At 31.8% G+C, this 20,322-nt stretch overlaps 1 protein-coding gene across 2 annotated transcripts in view; it reads left to right on the forward strand.

The window, feature by feature from the left end:
• CHIC2 (cysteine rich hydrophobic domain 2) overlaps positions 1 to 20,322 on the forward strand; it is a 39,909-nt gene that overhangs the window by 14,176 nt on the left and 5,411 nt on the right. The window contains exons 2-3 of one of the 2 annotated variants that reach the window (XM_079153502.1): positions 2,267 to 2,321; positions 2,455 to 2,526. In XM_079153502.1, the coding sequence (XP_079009628.1) occupies positions 2,267 to 2,321; positions 2,455 to 2,526 (127 nt within the window). Of the gene's footprint in view, positions 1 to 2,266; positions 2,322 to 2,454; positions 2,611 to 20,322 lie in introns of both variants that reach the window. The other variant, XM_079153501.1, reaches the window with a different exon arrangement.

Here is a 20,322-nt window from a genome sequence, read left to right on the forward strand (position 1 = left end):
GCAGTAAGAGAATTTTATGATTCAAAATTTCATGTGATACAGTCCCACTGATAACAATATCCAGACTGTATTATAATGAATAAGCTGCTGAATTAGATGGGTTAATTTCTTCAGAATTCATGAAGTCAGGAATATGCTACAGTTTAGAATTTCTAGGAAGAGCCCCCCCCCCTTTTTTTTGTATTGGTGCATTATAGAGGTACATAATTGTGATTTATTTATTTATTTATTTTTGTGCCAGGGATTAAATCCAGGTTCGCTTAACCACTGAGCCACATCACCAGCCCTTCTTTATATTTTGTTAGAGACTGGGTCTCATTGAGTTGCTTAGAGCCTTGTTAAGTTGCTGAGGCTAGCTTTGAACTTGAGATCCTCCTGCCTCAGCCTCCAGAGCAGCTGAGATTACAGGCCTGTGCCCCCAAGCCTGCTCCTAATGGTGGAAATTGTTTGGTTACATGTTCATACATACATACAATATAACAATATAATTTGGCCAACATCATTCTCCAGTATTTCCCCTTTCTCTTTCCTCCTCCCTCCCTTGATCCCTTTCCTCTATTCTGTTTATCTTCTTTCAGTGCTAAGAGTCACTTCAACAGGACTTTTAATTAGTTTGTTTTTAAAGAAAAGATACAAGGAGGTATACTGGTAGCAGCATATCAACAGATGAAGGGTTTCAAAGGAAAGATTTAAGGGAGATTATATCAAGAAAGGGAAAGTCTGAATTGGATGAAATGAGAAGGCAGGGTAACAGGTTAGTTTACACTTTGAGTTATGGCTTAGATCGTGGGAAGGAGGACATAGTGAAATGGAAGTATGTGGAATATGAATAAAACAAGCCTATTTCAAGATTCAATTCCTACATAAGTGTCAAGTTGAATTCAAAGCTTTGCCTCGGTGGTTTTGCAGGAACTTTAAAAATTATCTCAGATTATATAAAAGTAAATTGACCTTGTACATTATTTATTTTAAAAAGTTCCAAAAGCTTCCCATTGTAGGATCATCAGGACATATCACATAGAAGATGCTCAATATTTGTAATTTGAATGCATTTTTCTCCAAGTATTAGTAGATTTCTAATAGGTAAGATCAGAGTATGTTGTTTATTTTTTTTTATAATCTTTGAAAATTGCTAATTACTCCTAGAGCCATGTAGTATTTTAATCATAATTCGAGAAAAGATCTTCTATATAATAGGAATAGATGAAGATAGAGCATCTATCTACATTTTCTTTCATACCATCTAATACACAGACAAGTAGGTATTGAGTGTCACCTAAGATAATTCTTGTTTTTGTCAGGGCCTACTTTGTTTTTGATTTATATTTTCTCTCCTTTCCCCTGTCTACTCCTTCTTCCCCACTCTTTTTCCTTCTCTTATTACTTGTGTCTACCAAGGACACCTATTAAACTTCAAAACCATGGCTTATCTCTACCACTAATATTCAAAACCAGAAAATTTGCTATCACATCTATTTAAGATAATATGCTTTGTGGTGCATGCCTATAATCCTAGAGGCTGCGGTTGCTGAGGCAGGAGGATCACAAGTTCAAGACCAGCCTCAGCAACTTAAGCCCTAAACAACTTATGGAGACCCTGGCTCTAAATAAAAAATAAAAAGGACTGGAAATGTGGCTCAGTGGTTAAGCACCCCTGGATTCAATCCTTGGCACCAAAAAATAAACATGTTTTGAAGTTTTTTTTGAAGTTTTTAAGGTGGAGGTGGTAGCTCAAATTAAATGAATCATCTATTCATCTATTCTTTTTATTTATATACTGCTAATTAGTTAACATTCAGTCTCATATAAAAGTTTTGATTCAATGACTAAAATAATTGCTTGTTACACATTATAAATTGATTATTGTGAAGCTTTTGTTTCTCATACTTTCATTATGTCTCAAACTTCTGTATATAAATTTGCATTCTACTGATCTTTCTGAACTTCAAGTTAAATGTTTATTTATTTTTGTGGTACTAGGGATTGAACTCAGGGTACTGTATCACTAAGCTAGGCTCCCCTCCCCCCACCCCCTCCCCTGCCCTGCCACCAGCCCTTTTTATTTTTACTTTGAGACAGTTTCACTTAATTATCAGGCTGAGTTCAGTTCACAGTACCACAAAAAACTTGTGATCTTCCTGCCTCAGCCTTCCAAGATTCTGGGATTACAAGCCCCTACCATGGAGCTAGTCTAAATGTTTAAATTTTTTTTTTTTTACAACAGTGATATATAATAACATTTTCTTCTTTTTTTAAAAAAAAATAGATTTGGACTGAGCAACAAATTTGAATCAGAATTCCCTTCATCATTAACTGGAAAAGTGAGTGGCTCAATTATTTGTCTCCTCTTTATATGTCTCAAAATTAAAATTTTTTCCTAGAAAATTAGAAAAAAATGTGTGAGACATGTTTGTTAATTTTTCAATGTTGTTATTTCTTAAACTCTTTCTTTAGGTAGCTCCTGAAGAATTTAAAGCCAGCATCAACAGAGTTAACAGTTGTCTGAAGAAGAACCTTCCTGTTAATGTACGTTGGCTTCTTTGTGGCTGCCTTTGTTGCTGCTGCACATTAGGTTGCAGTATGTGGCCAGTTATATGCCTCAGTAAAAGAGTAAGTTGAATTATATACTTAAGTGTACATTTAGAGTACTTAAATAAGTCTTGCATGTACCTCATTTTCATTTTCTATTTTTGTGGTGGTACTGGAGATTGAACCCAGAGCCTCATGCTTTCTAGGCAAGTACTCTACCAGGGAGCTACATCCCCAGCCATAAGTTTTATTTTTTGTATTTAATGAATCACACTATTATGAATATTATACAGAAATAATCTGATCTGATGGAGAGGTTAAATGAATTATTATATATCCAAATGATATTGAATAGCCATCTAATATTATAATTTTTTCGATATAGGAAATTACTTAGGAACAAAGAGAAGAATATAGTATCTATATATACATTAATGATGATACAGTATAGTGATCAGGATGCTAGGTTCAGCTCTGCCACTTATCTCTGTGACTATGGGCATATTTCCTAACCTCTGAACCCTAGTTGATACAATTGTACTGGTAATATTCACCTACTACTTGAATAGGATTATTATAACAATAAGTAGTGTTTGTAAAGCTCTTAGCTGAACAACTGAAAAGAAGTGGTCAAAAAGTATAGATTAGTAACATTTGTACTAAGTACTATAGTACTCACAGAAGAAATAAAATGGTTAATGGTTATTTCTAGTTGGTAAGATTATGGGGAATTCTTTTTCTTTTTATGTATTATAAGAGTTCTGTAATGAGCACATAATAACTATACAATCAGAAAAAATAATATAAAACTCAAAATTTTAACAACTTATAATAAAAGATTCCTAAGAGGTTGGTGGATATGTGGCAAATTAGTAAAGATTGGATATACTATATGTTTTTGTTAAACTTTTTAAATGGTATATGCACGTGAAAATGAAAGTGTTCCTTTGAAATTAAATTGTTTTGTATTTACACATTTCATTTTGTCACCAAATAATGGTAAGGAAATATGGAAAAAGAAAATTCTATTTGGTTCTTGATTTCTGTTTTAAAATAGGAGGTATATCTCAATTTTTTTTAACTAGTACATTTTATTGATGGGAAGGAAATAATAATGCCTTTATAAGAAAATGACTTGTAATATTTTCTTTTATATTTATAATATTTACTTATCTCTGAGAATATTTCTCTTTTTCATAGGTTCTCACTAGATTATCTTTAGACTGTAGAAAAAAACTTTTTTTTTTGTCTTTGGTGGTTTGATCCATAGTTGAATTGCTGCCCTTTTAATTTTGATCCCCTCACTCCCCTCTACCATTTTAAACATTTACATTGTTTAAATAACTGCTGTATCTCACTTGGTTGGTAATTGCTGTCATTTAACCCAAAGAAGCAGGGCTTTATTACTATAGAAACCTTGAAGGTCCAGCTTTTTTGTTTTTGGTTTGGAATCCTGTGTTTTTCACCTTTTAAATGACCGATGCAAGATATCATAATGTGTATATAGTGTATTTAGAAGACAAAAGTAAACATTTTACACTTCCTCACATATTATCAACTTAAAATCTTTTTTGAGATACATTTGTTAAATTTCTTTTTGAGACATAACTTAGATGTGTTTTGTTAGGCTAGTTCTATCTGTAGTTTCAGAAAGTACATTTTCTTTAGCCCTATAGTATTTAGTGTAAGATCTCTTTATATATATGTATGACTAGATGGAACATTGATTTGATGCATTTAATTTTATATGGAGGGCTGAGGATGTAGCTCAGTGGTAGAGCACTTGCATATCTGTATCTATACACACACTACTATCTAGTGAGCATAAAGAAATGCAACTGTTGCTTTTAAAAAAAAAAGCTGTGCATTTCCCTGTCTTGGGTGTAAACTGTTTTATAACCATGGAGATAGTGATACTTCATGAATATATGCAGGGTATTAGAGGCCCTGGAGAAAGAAATTTTGAGCTAGGTACAGTGCTACATGCCTGTAATTCCAGCTGCTTGGGACACTGAGGCAGGAGGATTGGAAATTGGAGGACAACCTAGGCAACTTAGTGAGAACCTGTCTCAAAATAAAAAATACATATGACTGAGGGATATAGCTCAGTGCTAGAGTACAGGTGAGTTCCCTCCCCAGTATGCAAAAAAAAAAAAAAAAAAGAAAGAAAAGGAAAGAAAGAAAAAGAAAACAGGAACTTTGTAAGATGGGAGCAGAGTAATTACCAAAATACTAAAACGCTACAAATATATGGTTTCTAAATATATGATGCTTAAATTTATGATATAGCTGGGCACGGTGGTGCATGCCTATAATCCCAGTGACTCAGGAGGCTGAGATAGAAGGATGGCAAGTTTGAATCCAGCCTCAGCAATTTAGTGAGGCCCTAAGCAACTTAGTGAGACATTGTCTCAAAATTTAAAAAGGGACTGGGGATGTAGCTCAATGGTAAAGCACCCCTGGATTAAATCCCTACTACCAAAAGAATAATAATAATAAATTTATGACTAGGCTTAGACTCTAGTACAAATCAGAACCAGGCACACTTTTATTTAGTTCAGTGTTTTCATTTTCCTGACGTTAGTGACCAATTTGGATAAATTAATTTCCACCTTGCCTTTGAAACTCATCCCCACCTTAGTGCCCTGTTTTTATGACTTTTTCCAGAGACCTTGTTTTTAATCTGTCCTGTTATTATTAGATCTTCTAAATTGACTTTTTTAAAACTATCTTAGGTCTATTTTTGAAAATTGTTTTTTCATAATGCATACAAAAGAAAATAGTAACTGATCCATGATAACATGATACAATAGGAAGACTGGTTTCTGTGAGTGGTAAAGCCACAAATCCTGTTTATATATATTTACAGTTTAAGGAAATATGGTACATTTTAGGTAGAGGTTAAAAATGAAGATGAATTTTTTATATTACCTACTTTCATAGACTTCCAGAATTCTTTCTAGGTACTGCATATTAAGAGCCAGGTGCAATAGTGCATGCTCATAATCCCAGTGATTCTGGGGGCTGAGGCAGAAGGACTGCAAGTTTGAGTCTAGCATCAGCAAGGGCTAGGGACATAATTAGTGGTAGAGTGCTCCTGGATACAATGCCAGGTACTGCAAATAAATAAATAAATAATTTAAAAAATGAAATAAAAAAAAAGTACTTTTACCTAGTATTCAAGATAAATTTTATGGTGCTGGGTTCATCACCAGCACCATAAAAACAAGCTAAAAACAAAGTTTTCATTGAAATAACTGAAGTTTTAGTTATTTCAATTTTAAAAATTATTATTTCTTATTGATTTTTGAGGGTTTTTGATGTGACCTGAATGCAAGTCCTTTATCGGATTATGTTCAAATATATTTTTCTAGGCCACATCTTATCTTTAAAAAAAGAAAAAATCTCTTAATGTTTTTGGCAGAGCAAATGTTTCTGATTTTGATGAAGTTCAGTTTATTACTTGTAAAAAAATGAATTCTGCTTTTAGTATCATATTTATGAGTTAAGCAAGGTCACGAAGATTTTCCTCCAGTGATCTCGTCTCCATTTTACTTTAGGTTTGTGATCCACTTTGAGTCAGTTTTTGCATAGGTATGAAGAATAGATCAAAGTTTATTTATTTATTTTTTTGTATAAAATGCCACAGGTTTTTCAGCACCATTGTTGAAAAGACTTTTTTCTCCATTTCATTTTCATGGGTATTGTCAAAAATACATGTTTGTCATAATTTGTGTAGGTCTATTTCTGTATTTGTTGTGTTCATGTCTGTGTCTATCTTGACCTTAATATCACAGTCTTATTATTGTTACTTTGTAGTAATTCTTGAAATCGGTTGAAGTGAATCTTCCATATTTTTTCCCAAGATTATTTTGTTTATTGGAATGTCTTAGACTTTCTTTGCAGTTTGTTAATATCTACAAACAACTTGAATTTTGGGATTGCGTTCAGTTTATACATCAATTTCAGTAGCATTGACATCTTAAGTCTTCCAGACCATGAATGTGATATACCTCTCCATTCTTTAGTCTTTGATTCTTTTTCATTAGTGTTTTATAGTTTTTGCATAGCATGTAGATCATACTCATATTTTGTTAGCTTTACATGTAAGAATTTCTTTGTGTTTGTAAGTGATACTGTTTTTTAAAATTCACTTTTTAGGGGCTGGGGTTGTAGCTCAGTGGTAGAGCACTTGCCTAGCACATGTGAAGCACTGGGTTCCATCCTCAGCACCACATAAAAATAAATAAATAAAATAAAAGTATGTGTTCATCTATAACTAAATAAATTTTTTAAAAACTCATGAAATTCCAAGCATTTTTTTTGAAGATTCTATGGGATTTTCTACATAAATAACCATGTTGTCTGAGAATTGAGACAATTTTATTTCTTAGTTTCCAATCTGTATACTTTTTTTTTTTCTTTTCTGCAGGGTATGACTTCCATTAAAGTGTTGAATGGGAGTAGTAGGGTGGACTCCTTGCTTTATTCCTGATTTTCTCTATTTTTTTTTTTTTATACTTCCATTGACTTTTATTCTCATTTTTATAATTTTTCTCCTTGTTTGGACTTAATTTATTATTCTTTTTTCTTGAGGTGGAAGTCAGTATTATTTTTTTCTAATCTGTATGCTTTTTTGTTGCTTTTCTTGTCTCACTACACTGGCTAGAATCTTAAGAAAAATGTTGATTAGAAGTAATGAGAAGATACCTTTGCCTTGTTCCTGACCTTAGGGGGAATACATTCAGATCTTCGTCTTTAAGTATCATATTAATTTTAAGTGTTTTGTAGATGTCCTTTATCAGCTAGAGCAAGTTTTATGTTGTATGTTTGCTGAAACATTTGGATTTTTCCCTGGGAGTGTTTTTTTTTTTCCCTGTTTTGTTTTAAATCAGTAACAGAGGTTAAGAATAGGATGTCAAGAATATATGAGTTTGTCCAGTGGTTTTCTGCATCTTAAGGGATGGTTGTGTAGTTTTTGGTTTAGAAATATGCTGGATTACATTAAATTTTTGGATATTAAACCAATCTTGCATTCCTGGAAAGAATCCCAATTAGTCATGTATAATTTTGCTTTTTATGTTTTTGTTGAACCTGATAGGCTAAAAGTTTTTAGAAGTTTTTTTTTACATGTGTGTTCATGGAGGATACTTTTCTGTAGTTTGCTTTTGAAATATCTTTGGGAAGAGGTTAATGAGGGCCTCAAAAAAGGGCTGAGATATGTTCTTTCTTTAGGAAAGAAGTCTTTCTAGATGAGTTTGCAGAATATATATTATTATTAATTTTTTTACATTTGGAAGAATTCACTAGTGAAACCATCTGGGCTTGGAATGTTCTTTTTGGAAGTTTTTTGTTTTTTTGTTTTTCCATTAAGTTCAGTTTCTTTAATTGATACGGGACTTTTCAGGTTATTATTTTATCATAGTGAAACTTTATAGTTTGTATTGTTCGAGGAGTTTGTAGTGTTGAATTATAGACATAGTCATAATTATTAATCATTCTTCTAATTATCTTGTCATGTCTTCTTTCACATTCCTGAAATTGTTAATTTCTTTCTTTTTCTTCTCTGACCAGTTCAATAGAGGTTTATTAAGTTTATTGATCTCCTCCACCTTTTGATTTTGCTGGTTGTTTCTTTTCATTTCATGTTTATATTTTATTGGTTTTACTTTGACTTTTATTATTTCCTTTCTTCTTATTTTGGGTATGGTTTGTACTTCATTTTCTAGTTTCTTAAGGTAGAAATAAGGGACCTTGATGAGACCTTTTATTCCCCTAGTATATTTAGTGCTATAAATGTCCTTCCTTAGTACTGCATTAGTAGTATTACATAAATTTTAATATGTTGTGTTTTAATATGCATTTAATTCATTCTACTTTGTATTTTCCTTTTGATTTGTTCTTTGAGCAATGAATTACTTAGAAGTATTTTATTTAATTTCCCAATATTTGGGGAAATTTCTAGAGATATTTCTGTTACTGATTTTAATTATGGTTAAATAATCTATTTTGTATGTTTTGAATCCTTTTAAATTTATTGAGACTTATTAGTGATAACTGTCTTGAAAAATGATCCATATACATTTAAAAAGAATGTGTGAGTTTTATTGGTTGAAGTTTTTAATAAATGTCAGTTAAATCAAATTGGTTTATTTTTTTATTGTTCCTTTTTAGTTATACATGACAGTTCATTCTGATATAATTATACAAGCATGGAATACAACCTATTCTAATTAAGATTCCATTCTTGTAGATGTACACAATAGAGGAATCCACTATGGTGTATTCATATATTTACATGGGAAAATTATCCCTCCTTCCCTTCATTCCCATTTGTCTAATCTAGTGAGTATCTGTTCTCCACCCCCAACCCCCTTATTGTGATTAACTTCCACATATCAGTGAAAACACTTGGACTTTTGACTTTTTGGGACTGGCTCATTTCATTTAGCATGATAGTCTCCAGATTTATTCATTCACTGGCAAATGTCATTAAGTTGTTCTCCTTAATTACTAATTGTGTATATATAGCACATTTTCTTTATCCCTTTATCTGTTGAAGGGCATCTAGTTTGGCCCTAGCTCTAGCTAAGCTATTGTGAATTGAGTTGCTATAAACATTGATGTGACTGTGTCATTGTAGCATGCTGATTTAAAATCCTTTGAATATACTGAAGAGCAAGATAGCTGGATTAAATAGTGGTTTCATTCTTAGATTTTTGAGTAAGTTGGTATTTTTATTGATTTTTTTTCTCCATTAGTTTTATCAGTTAGTTACTGAGAAGGGGTATTAAAATCTCTTAACTATAACTATGGGTTTTTCTATTTATTTTCCAGTTTATCCTTTATGTATTTTGACATTGTGTAATTTGTTTCCTAATTTTTCAGAATTTTTCTGTCTACTTCATGGTTTGACTGCTTTATCATTATGAACTGACCTTTATTTTTCTCTGAAATTTTCATAAATATTAATGTAGACTCATCCCAACTTTGCTTTCATTAATGTTTTATGGTGTTTCTTTTTCTCCCCTTTATTAGTTTATTTGTGCCTTTTATTTGAAGTTCATTTTGTATAGATAGTGTTGGGTTATTTTTTGTTTTTTTCTCCCAGTACTGGGATTTGAACCCAGGGTCCTTCCTATGCTTGGCAACCACTCTACCAGCCCTTTTTTATTTTAGATTGGGTCTTGCTAAGTTGCCTAGGCTGGCCTAATCTTAAAAGATTCTCTTACCTCAGCCGTTCAAGTAGTGGGATAATAGGCATGTAACACCACATCCAGCAATGTTGGGTCTTTTTTTTTAATTCAGCCTGATAATTGCTACCTTTTTATTAGGGATTTTGGACCATTTATATTTCTTGTGATTATTGATGTGGCTAGATTTAATTCTTTCATTTTATTATTTCTTTTTCCCCCCAGTTATTTATTTCCATTTTCCTCATTTTATTCCTTCTTTTTTTTGAGTAATAGCTTACCGAGGTTAAGTTCATATAATCATTTAAGAACAGGGGATGTGACTTAGTGGTAGAGTGCTTGCCTTGCATGTGCAAGGCCCTGGGTTCAGTCCTCAGTACCACGAAGGAAGGAAGGAAGAAATTTGTTCTATAAAATTGGTGAGCTGGTTACCATTTTTTTTCTTTTTTAATATATTTTTTAGTTATAGATGGACACAATACCTTTATTTATTTATTTTTATGTGGTGCTGAGGATTGAACCCAGTACCTCACATGTGCTAGGCAAGTGCTCCACCTCTGAGCTATAGCCCCAGCCCTGGTTACCATTTCTTTATTCTGCCAGTATACTATTCTCTTGGGTCCCCTTCACCACTCCCCCACCCCTACAGTGCTGAGGATTAAACCCAGGGTGTTACCCATGTTAGGCAAGCACTCTACCACTGAGATACAACTCTAGCCTCTTGGATTGTGTTTATTCATTAATTCAGTGAATATTCCTGAAATAACACTGTGGGCTTGGTACTGTTTTGGATGCTGTTATGTAGTTCCTATTGTGGACTTACAAGATAGACAAAAGCAATAAAATAAATAACAAAATAATTTAAAGTTGTAATTAGTACTTAGAAGACAATAAAACAGTAAACCTCAGTATTTCAGCATGTCTTTTTAAGCGAAGCTTACAAATAAATAAAATGCTTTAGCTTTATTAAATAGATTTTGTGACATTTACTTTGCAAAAGCTTAGTTTTGTTTATACTTTGCTTCTTGACTGTGCCCAATTCATACTGTTATAGCTTAGAAAATTTGTATCCAAGTTAGTGAAAGTCACTTACTTGTGTGTGCTTTCAGCCTGTCTCAATTTTTTTTTTTTTTTTTTTTTTTTTTTGATGTTGGGGCTTGAACCTATGAAGCTATATCTCCAGCCATTTTTATTTTTTATTTTGAAAGAGTCTAAGTTGGTTAGGGCCTTGCAAAGTTGCTGAGGATGACCTGGAACTTGTGAGCCTCCTGCCTTGGTAGGATTACAGGTGTGTACCACTGTGCCTGGCCTGGCTCATTCTATGAAGAAACATTTTTCAGAATTTTACTCTGCTGTGTTAGAGAATTTTGCTTTTATTGTTTTGATGTGTATTCTATTCTAAGTAACTATCATTTTTCTTAAGATTTTGCATATATGTATTTATTATATCCTGACTTTATAGAGTTTGTTTATATGTGCTTTTAGTCCTTATCTTTTCTCAGTGAAGAACTCAAAAGTTTTAGACTGTTTATATACCAATTTAACCTTGTTTTCACTTTTAAAGTGTTTGTGTGTGTGTGTGTGTGTGTGTGTGTGTGTGTGTGTGTACAATAAATAGTAGTAATAGACTTTAACTGTTTTCTTTACTTAAAGTTCTAGTATACTTAGGACTACTTCTGAGTACCTTTTCTCAATCTCGGATTTGGTTACCCAGTAATCGTAAGTTACTCTGGTTAGGGTATATTAGGAGTTGAGAATCTAAACAGTAGAGGAGGGCTGGGCAGGTAGTTCAGTGGCAGAGCACTTACCTTGCCCGTGTGAGATCCAGGGTTCAGTCCCAGTACCAAGAATAAAATAACTTTAAGAAATTAGACGGAAGAACAAACAGAATATTAAATGGAAGAGGCAAAGAGTGGGGATTTATTTTTTATTTTGAAGCAGCATGTAGCCTTGAAAATCTTAAAGAAGTTCAAGGGAAAGTGAACCAGGAGAAACTAAGCAGAAAACTAAGCGTATTTGTATATGGGAGGAATTCGAAATATATGCAGTTATACTGATGATACTGAAAATTATTGAGAACTTTCAAGCTGATTTCCTCTATATTTGGGATTTAGGCATTTGTAGTCGGTAATTCTGAATCATCCATGAGAAAGGCATTGAACATTCAGAGTAAGAATTAGATAAAGAAAAATGCCTCTAATATATTGCAAATGAAACAAAGCAAAACAAATTTGAAAGATTATTATTGAAATTTTAATGAAGTAGGACTACTGAAAAGTTTCTAGTGAATAAGGCATAATGAATGAAGTATATTCTAGTAATGTACTGTTATTGATTGAAGATGTAGTGTTAACTTTTTTAAAAAGAATGCTATCCAGTTTGCTTTATTTTAGTAACTATAACACATTTATAAGGGCTTTCATTTGCTTTGATGATCTTTATCTTCATTGCTCTTCTTTTTTGGCTTTGACATGCTTTTATGAGGTTTCTGAAACACCTGATCTTTGTGGTAGTGGAAAACTTAATACTACTTTAATGTAAAGTAATAGATTTAGCAATTTAAAATACAGTTTGCAAAAATTTCCATCAAGTAAACCTGGAAAGACAAATTTGACTTGTAAGTTTGTATATTTAAATTAGAAATATCTTAGTTTTACATTTAAGAAAGCCTATCACATAATTTTAAAGATCTTACACATTTACATGTAATGTAATTTAAGATGTAGTGCTTGGTTTATAATACCAGTTACTCCAAATCACTAAATTCCTGATATTTGTATAACTTGAAATATGTTGGTATAAAATGTAAAATCTGTATTGACATAGAGTGGAATAATAGACTTTAAGAAGCAAATGAAGAGGAGAATAATTATTGTATACTTGCAAGGCAGAAAATATATATATTCTCTTTTAATTTTCACAGTAATCCTATGTGGTAAATATCATGGTAGCATCTATTAATCATTAAGTAGTTTCTGTATACCAGGCATTGAGTTAATCAATTTATTTGTATTATATACTTCCCAAAATTTCAGGAGTAGAGACATTCATATTATTCCTATTTTAAGACTCAGAAATCAAGAAACTTGTCTGAGGTTTCTCACTTTACAAAGTAGAGACATTTAGAGCTTTGAAAGATTTCTTAAGTTAGAAAATTCATGTCCATAATAATAGGTTATAATTTACTGAAGTTTATCTAGTTGATAAATAGCAACACTATGTAAGCATTGTTTTGTCACTTTGCAATGCTGTTTAGTTTTTCATCAGCTTTATCATTATAATTTTTTCTATTTTGTTTGTTTGTTTTTATTGGTGCTCGGGATAGAACCCAGGGCCTTGTGCATGCAAGGCAAGCGCTTTAACAACTGAACTATATCCCCAGCCCTTTTTTTTCCTGTTTTGTGCATTTATTGAAGATACAACCAATGAAGGAAAGAGACTGTTAAGCAGGTAGGATATGGGATAAAAGTACATTTTAATAAGATTTTATACAGAGTTACAAATGGGCACCTAAGAGTTGTTATAAAACAACAACATCACTTACTTGTGTGTGCTTTCAGCCTGTTTAGTTCTTATAAAAATAAATGAAAATGAACGGACCTGTCTTTGAAAATTTTTTTATTAGATTACCACTCCCTAGCAAATAGGTGCTCATGTTTTCTGATATAGCTCTTTTTCACTGATGTTACATTCATTTTTGAAACATGCAAAGTTGGAAAGATGGAAAGAAGAATAGGGTTTTCTTTTATCTAACACTATGTGTTAGGTTTTTGTTGTTGTTGTTTTTGCCTTTTCCTTGCTATCCCCCTATTATAAAATGCAATAAAGAAATAGTCTTAATCTTTTCAAAATCTTATTTCAGTCAGTTTGCAAAAGTGGTCTTGTAAAAGATTTCTTAAATTATTTTTATTTAAGAATATGTTTATTGCTATTTCATTTTTTAAAATGTTGTGACCTTGAGGGCTGGGGCTAGCTCTAGAAGAGCACTTGGCCTTGTACATGTGAGGCACTGCATTCAATGATCCTCAGCACCCCATAAAAAATAAAATAAAGATTTCACTTTTCTCTCCAAAATACTAAAAAAAAAAAAAAAAATGTTCTGGCCTTGAAAGGTAGAAAACTGGTTCTTACATAAATTGAGGTCATTAGTGTGAATAGCACTGATAATTTGTTTTTAATTAGAATAAAAATGTTGCTAAAGTCTCATTATAACGAGAATACTGATAAAAGTGTAAGTTTGAGCCTTAAATGTGCAGAGGTGGCAATGGGACTTTAATGATGTGTTAGAATCCTTAGAAAATGTGTCTTTCCCAAAGCTGACTGACTTGCAGTTCTCGGAATGTTTAGAATATATAGTATTGTTGTGGTAGTTTATAGGAAGATTTGCCTATCTTCTGTCACCAGTCTGTTGTTAACCAGTGAGATTTTTACTATCGAATATTATTCTTTCTAATTCTAGGGTGTCCATTTCGTGTTTTATAGATTTCACTTCCCTTTTGAAATTCTCTATTTTTTTCCATCCATCTTTATCCTCTGTTTTCTTGTATATATTAATCATAATTCTAGGATAAGTAAGTTATTCAAAGTAATAATTTGGTTGGTGACTTATATAACTTGTATTCCATAGATATATTATTTATCTCAAGATCATCTGTTATATTTGACAAATTTTTTACAAAGTCATAGCTCCATAATATAACCATGGAAAAAGCATGAGGTTGTAGACCATATTATCTTAGTTTCAAATCCTAGCTCCACTATTTCCTAATGTAGCTTTAAAGTTACTTGACCTAAGGCTTAGTTTTCATATGTAAAATGAAAGTAATGCAAGCTCCTTTATAGGTTTTGTTGTGCAGGTTAATAAATAAGGTAACAAAAGGAAGATACCTAGCATGGGTCAGACCACAATGTCAGGATCCACAAATGTTGATTCCTAATCCATTTATCCATTCTTGTTTCTCCAGTTGTCTGTTTTAATCAATTAACAGTTGATTTTTTTTAAAGACATTTTACTACCCATTGGTCCTGATTCATCCTTTTGTAATTATATTTAGTCTTTCAGAAACTCCCTAATACTAGTACTTTTTATTTTAGTGAAATTCATTTGTCTTATGCATAGTTCTTCAAATTTTCTGCTTTCAATTGAAATTTGATTTGTTTTTCTTAATATTATCTCAAATATTACTTGAGTTTAGTGTCTCCTTTGAAACTTTGTGCAGCATTTTATATTTGTGCATACGTTCCTCTTTTTCTGGAGAAAGAGTCTTTTAGCTTTCATCATTTATAAAATAGTATAATCTTGAACGTATGAACCACTCTCTAGCCTAGCTCATAAACTCTTGATGAAATTCGGTTTAATCATACATTACTTAAGATCACTGTTGAGGATATTTTTGGTACACAAGTTTTGATACACAAACTTTAACAGTTGTTTAGCTTATCTCTATCTAACAGTGATACTTTTTCTTCTTTTTTTGCAGTTGTGGGGGTGGAACTCAGGGCTTCCAGCAAGCTCAACAAGGGCTGTACCCCTGAGCTACATCCCCAGCCCCAACAATACTATTTTTTAACAAACATTACTAAAAACATTATTCTAATGGTACTTAGTGGATGTTTTAGTATATCTGGATTATTTGAAATTCAGTGTTCACTTACAATTTTTAAATGGAGCTTTTTTATAGAGGAAGGGAATTTGGTTAAAAATTCCTTTGAGGAATTCATACATATTCTTGTTATCTGGTTGGTAATGCAGGTTTTTCATACGTCATAATATTGAGCTAAGACATTTAACTTTCTGCACATCATTGGAATATAAGATTTAATATTAATCCAGAACAAACAGAAATAAAGTAATTTTCTCTTAAGTTTTCCAAAGTTAAAATAATTAATTCCAAATCACAATATGGTTTCCTTCTAATAACTTATAACTAAAAATATTATTGTTTCACAATTTTAGCAATTTCAGTTTGCAGAGATGTCTAAATATATATATAATTCCATTTGAAAGTTAAAAATAAGATTATGAATACATTCAAATATTATTTTAGTTAAAGCTTAATGCATTATACTTTTAGAAGTTTAAAATTCAAATTTGTTTTAAATAAGAAATTGAACATTTGAAATTTTGCTTTGACATTCTGTGATGTTATGAATAAATCCAATTCAGATATATTTTAATTATAGGTTTAAGTAGTGAACTTTTATAAATGGTTGTAATGATTGTAAAAGTTTGAAAAAAACCCTTTTAATGAATTCTGAATAAATTAATAATTGGTAATAAAGATATACTATTAAGTAATAGTGTTAACACTGTAGGAGTAATACATTCAAAATTTTCTAAATGGTTCCTTGCTGCCTTGAAAGACTTTATTTATGACTAGTGGCACATAATTTATCTATTGGAAAAAAGTTATGGTAGTTAAGAAAAATTGTGAACATATTTTAAAATCAAATTTAAATTTTTAGGAAATTCTAGTTTTGTATTTCAGTAATTTAGGTTTTCTCAGTGTTTCATATCTATTTTATTATTGTAAGCTTACTTTATATGTCATATTTCACATTGTTGATTAATTTAGCTGTTTTGTGAATTGTTCACATCCTTTGACTTCTCTTGGAGTTTTCATGTTTTGGTTTATTCCCACAGTTCTATCAAACATTTCAAGGGGACAAAGCACAATAAGAGTAGAAGCCAAAATGTTTCTCCTTGTGGTACTACTGCTTATTACTCAATTTAAAGCTATTTAATGTCTTCATTAATTGAAATGATTATTTAAATTTAAATCTCTTGTTATTATAAGAGACTGTATTGGAACTAGTTCAACAGTGAGGAAAATAAAATCGCCAAAGTGTTGAAATGAAGAAATATGTGTTGTTTTTTTAAAAGGGGGGGCCTTCAAAGTGAACTGTCAAGGGAGATGGGTGGGAATCCAGATGCTTGAAACTCCTCTTCCAGGTTAGTGAAATGACATGCTCACAAAAAGTTGTTTTGCTTACTTGGTGTAAGTTGGTGGCCCTGGTGCTTTTAATTAAAGAAGCCATCATAAAATTAAATTTTTTGTTGATCATCTTAAGCAGAAGGACCGAGGATTCCTTGGTAAAAAAACCACTAACCTGTCCTCTCACCCCCAGGGTGTGAGCACTGAAAAGGATTAAGGCCCACTGTAGGGAAGCTTGGACTGAACGCTGCACTGCCCTTTCCCCTGTTCTTTCAGCTAAATAGAAGATTCTTAGTTCCCAGGACTATCAATTCGGTGCTTTTCACAAGCACTAAATTCTTTAAAGAAAATTAAGATGACTTATTTTTAAAAGCTGGCCTAGAAAGATAATGCTTTATTGGTATTTTATGTTGGCAGATCTATACATATTTTTTTTCTGATGGTTTAATTTGCTTTAAGTTATTTTGAAACTTGGAGGTCAATATAAACATTTTAAATTCCAGAACAGATTTTTTTTATATGATTAGGTTTGCTTGTCAGCTACTATAGAGTTTGGCAATGTTGAAATTAGAAATAGTTCTCTGATAGCCCTGTGGACATAAACTCTTAACTTTTATTTCTAAATGACTATGATTATAATGTGTTTTCTCTTCATTGAAATTTAAAAGCTTTGAAATCACTTTTATAAATGCTTAAGTGTCATATTTTTTCACAATCTGTCAAATTGGTATTGTATTTAATCTTGAAAATATATTTTGATTTTGTTAACTAAAAATAATTGCAGAGTGTTAAACATTCTCAGTAGTTACAGCTTTTTTTTTCCATTTAATTTGAGCTTTTGTTGCTACTAACAAATAATTTGTGGCACAGTTTCTTTTCTTTCCTTCTTTTTTTTTTAAATCTCTGCTAGAATCTACATACTTGTCACCTTAGTGTGCAAGAAATGTTCCACTCAAATCAAGGGTTCTTTCTGGTTTTGTATGTTCTCACCTGCTCCTCACTGTAAATCATTGAGATGTCAAGTGCAATGATTAATTAAGCTGCACGTGCAAGTGCCTTTTTTTTCACCTGTCAAGCAGGAAAGAAGTCTTATAGCAAGATTAGATGGTGCTAATTCACAGCTTTTACTTCAGACTGTCAAGTATGTAGAAATATTGTATATTTAGATGCTTATTCAGAATGTAGCATAGCAGGGTTTGTTTGGTTTACAATTCTTAAATATTGTAAGACACAATTACTATAACAAACCCTATCGTCAAACTCCTAATTAGAGGCAAAGAATAAATTCAGAATTCCTACATAAGTATTTTGGAATTTGAGGTTCATACTTCGTAATTATGTAATTACTTTTTATTCAAATACTGGTAGTTAATGTAAGTTATTTAAAGTAAATATTTTAAAGTTTTAAATTGTGTTTGTATATGTATATGTATATGTATATATATATGCATCATAATGAGATCCATTTTCATAATGTAGATTTTCTTGGTTTTAAATTTCTGATGCAATGATGATGGTGGTAACCGTATTATGTTCTTTGAGTAATAAATATTTGCAAAATGTAGCATTGAGCTTTTGGGTTCCATTTTTATATGTTAATATGAAACAATGGACTTGGAAAGCTAGTTCTCTCTCCTTACTCTGTTTCTTTCAACACCTCCCACCTTTAAACCGTCAGTAAAAGTAAAACCTCAAATTGTATAGTAATCTTAATCTATTATTAAAAGGTCCTAGAAAGGAAGATTACAAGGTAGATTCAGGTTTTGAATCGGTTTTACCATTGGTTTAGCAGCGGGTGGGCAGGCAGATGCCTGCTCATAGTAGAACCTATTGCCATTTTTCACCATTGATAGAGTAGCCTTTCAGAGTCAATGAGCTCTGTCAATGTGAGCTTGTCAAGGCTACAACTTCATAGACCTGAGAGGCGGTTTGAGAGGTCAGCCCTTTTCAGGTTCGCTGTGATGCAAATGAACTTTAATGCTTAAACAACTATTGGAATTTTTATGTCTGCTCCTTGTTCTTTTTTCTTCACAAAGTCATTGACGAGACATTCAGTGCTTTTTAAATTGGAAGTTGCATTGTGCTAAAGACCTAGTACAGATTTACGGAGGGCTGAAAGCAGTTAGATCATGTTCTTTTCATGGTGCGATTAGAATCAAATCGATTTCCCTACAGCCTTCAGCATTCAGATGGCAATTTTAACAAAGCTTGGGGGCTAGACAAGGGACAAAACGACTGAACTGAATGTTAATTACACTCTGCAGCCTTATTTTCTTTTGATTTGGGGCTGACTGGCAACTAAATTAACAAAAAGTGTGACCATAACTGCTGCCCTATTTTCATTTAAAAGGAGAGCTGCCTCTAAAAGGCTATCTTTACAAAGAAACAAGTGAGGTCTGCTGATCATTGTTAACAAGGGCACTTTTTTTCTTTAAAATTCTTGCCAAAAAGACTATTCAAAAAAAGTAATGTAATAAATTAGTCATTGGCGTATTATCACCCAGAAAGGTAGTTGATTTTCTGATTTTTATGGCCTAAGCTTGGAAAATTTAAGACAGTAGTGGTAATTCGTTGGTAGCTATGAATTATAATTGGCACTTACGTGACTTTGGTATGTCTTTAGCATGTTCAGTCTGCCAAAAGTTAATATTAGAACTAGATTGCAGTAGAATTTTAAATATTAACCTTCTACTATGTAACATTAAACTTGAAAATCAGCTGATCCTTTCACCTAGTTCATCCTTGTTTGACAGGCATTTCATATTTGATTATTTGTTCTTATTTACAGTTGTACCATATTAATAGCAATAAATGCTTTTTCCTTCCCTCTCAAGAAAACTGCAGCTGCACCAAGTTGCAGTTGATCCTTGTGGCAATACTATCACTTTTGCACCTGCAGCTGTGTTGGTCTCATCCTAACACCTGGCATCATGAATTATCCTCTCCTTTATTCATCTTTCCAAGCAAGAAACATTTCCTGCTGCATATATATATATATTGCAACAATCGAGTGAAGTAAATTTCTCAGTTGATTGTTTAAACAGTACTATTGGATTAAGAATTTGGTTTGACTACCAGACGCTACTTTTAGGTTGGTTCGAACAAAATTTTAGCTTTGTTTAGAAACTCTATCTGGAATAATTAATATACTGTTTTTTAAATGTAGACATTATTTTAAAGTATGATGTTATAATTAGTTTGATTTTTATAATTCAGTGTTTTTTTTCTTTATAAATGTTCAGTTATTTCGTTTTTTAGATTACCCTAAAGGCCTTTTGCATTTTGTTAGTTAATATTTAAATTACCTTTGTTTTAAAGTATTAAGGACTTTTTGTTACTATTTAAATATTGCAAAAGCTTATTTGAAAGAAGTGGGAACTTAAATTTATACATTTAGTAGATAACTAATTTTTTAGACTTTGATACTTTAAAATCAGAGGCTACTAAATTTGAAACAGTTAAAAAAATACATATGCATGTAAAGTGTATGTTTATTTAAAAAGTACTGTTTCAGTTCAGGTTTCTAGTTCATGCTAGAACATTGATAGTGATACTCCTATACATCCTATACTCAGTCACTGTCATGTACTTCTCCCCTTTTCACACAAAAAGCAGCTGCAAAACAAAGTTTTTCTGAAACCAGTCAAGAGTAAACTTTTTCCTCA

The sequence above is a fragment of the Sciurus vulgaris genome (assembly GCF_902686455.1).
Source record: "Sciurus vulgaris genome assembly, chromosome: 9".
Lineage (NCBI taxonomy): Eukaryota > Metazoa > Chordata > Mammalia > Rodentia > Sciuridae > Sciurus > Sciurus vulgaris.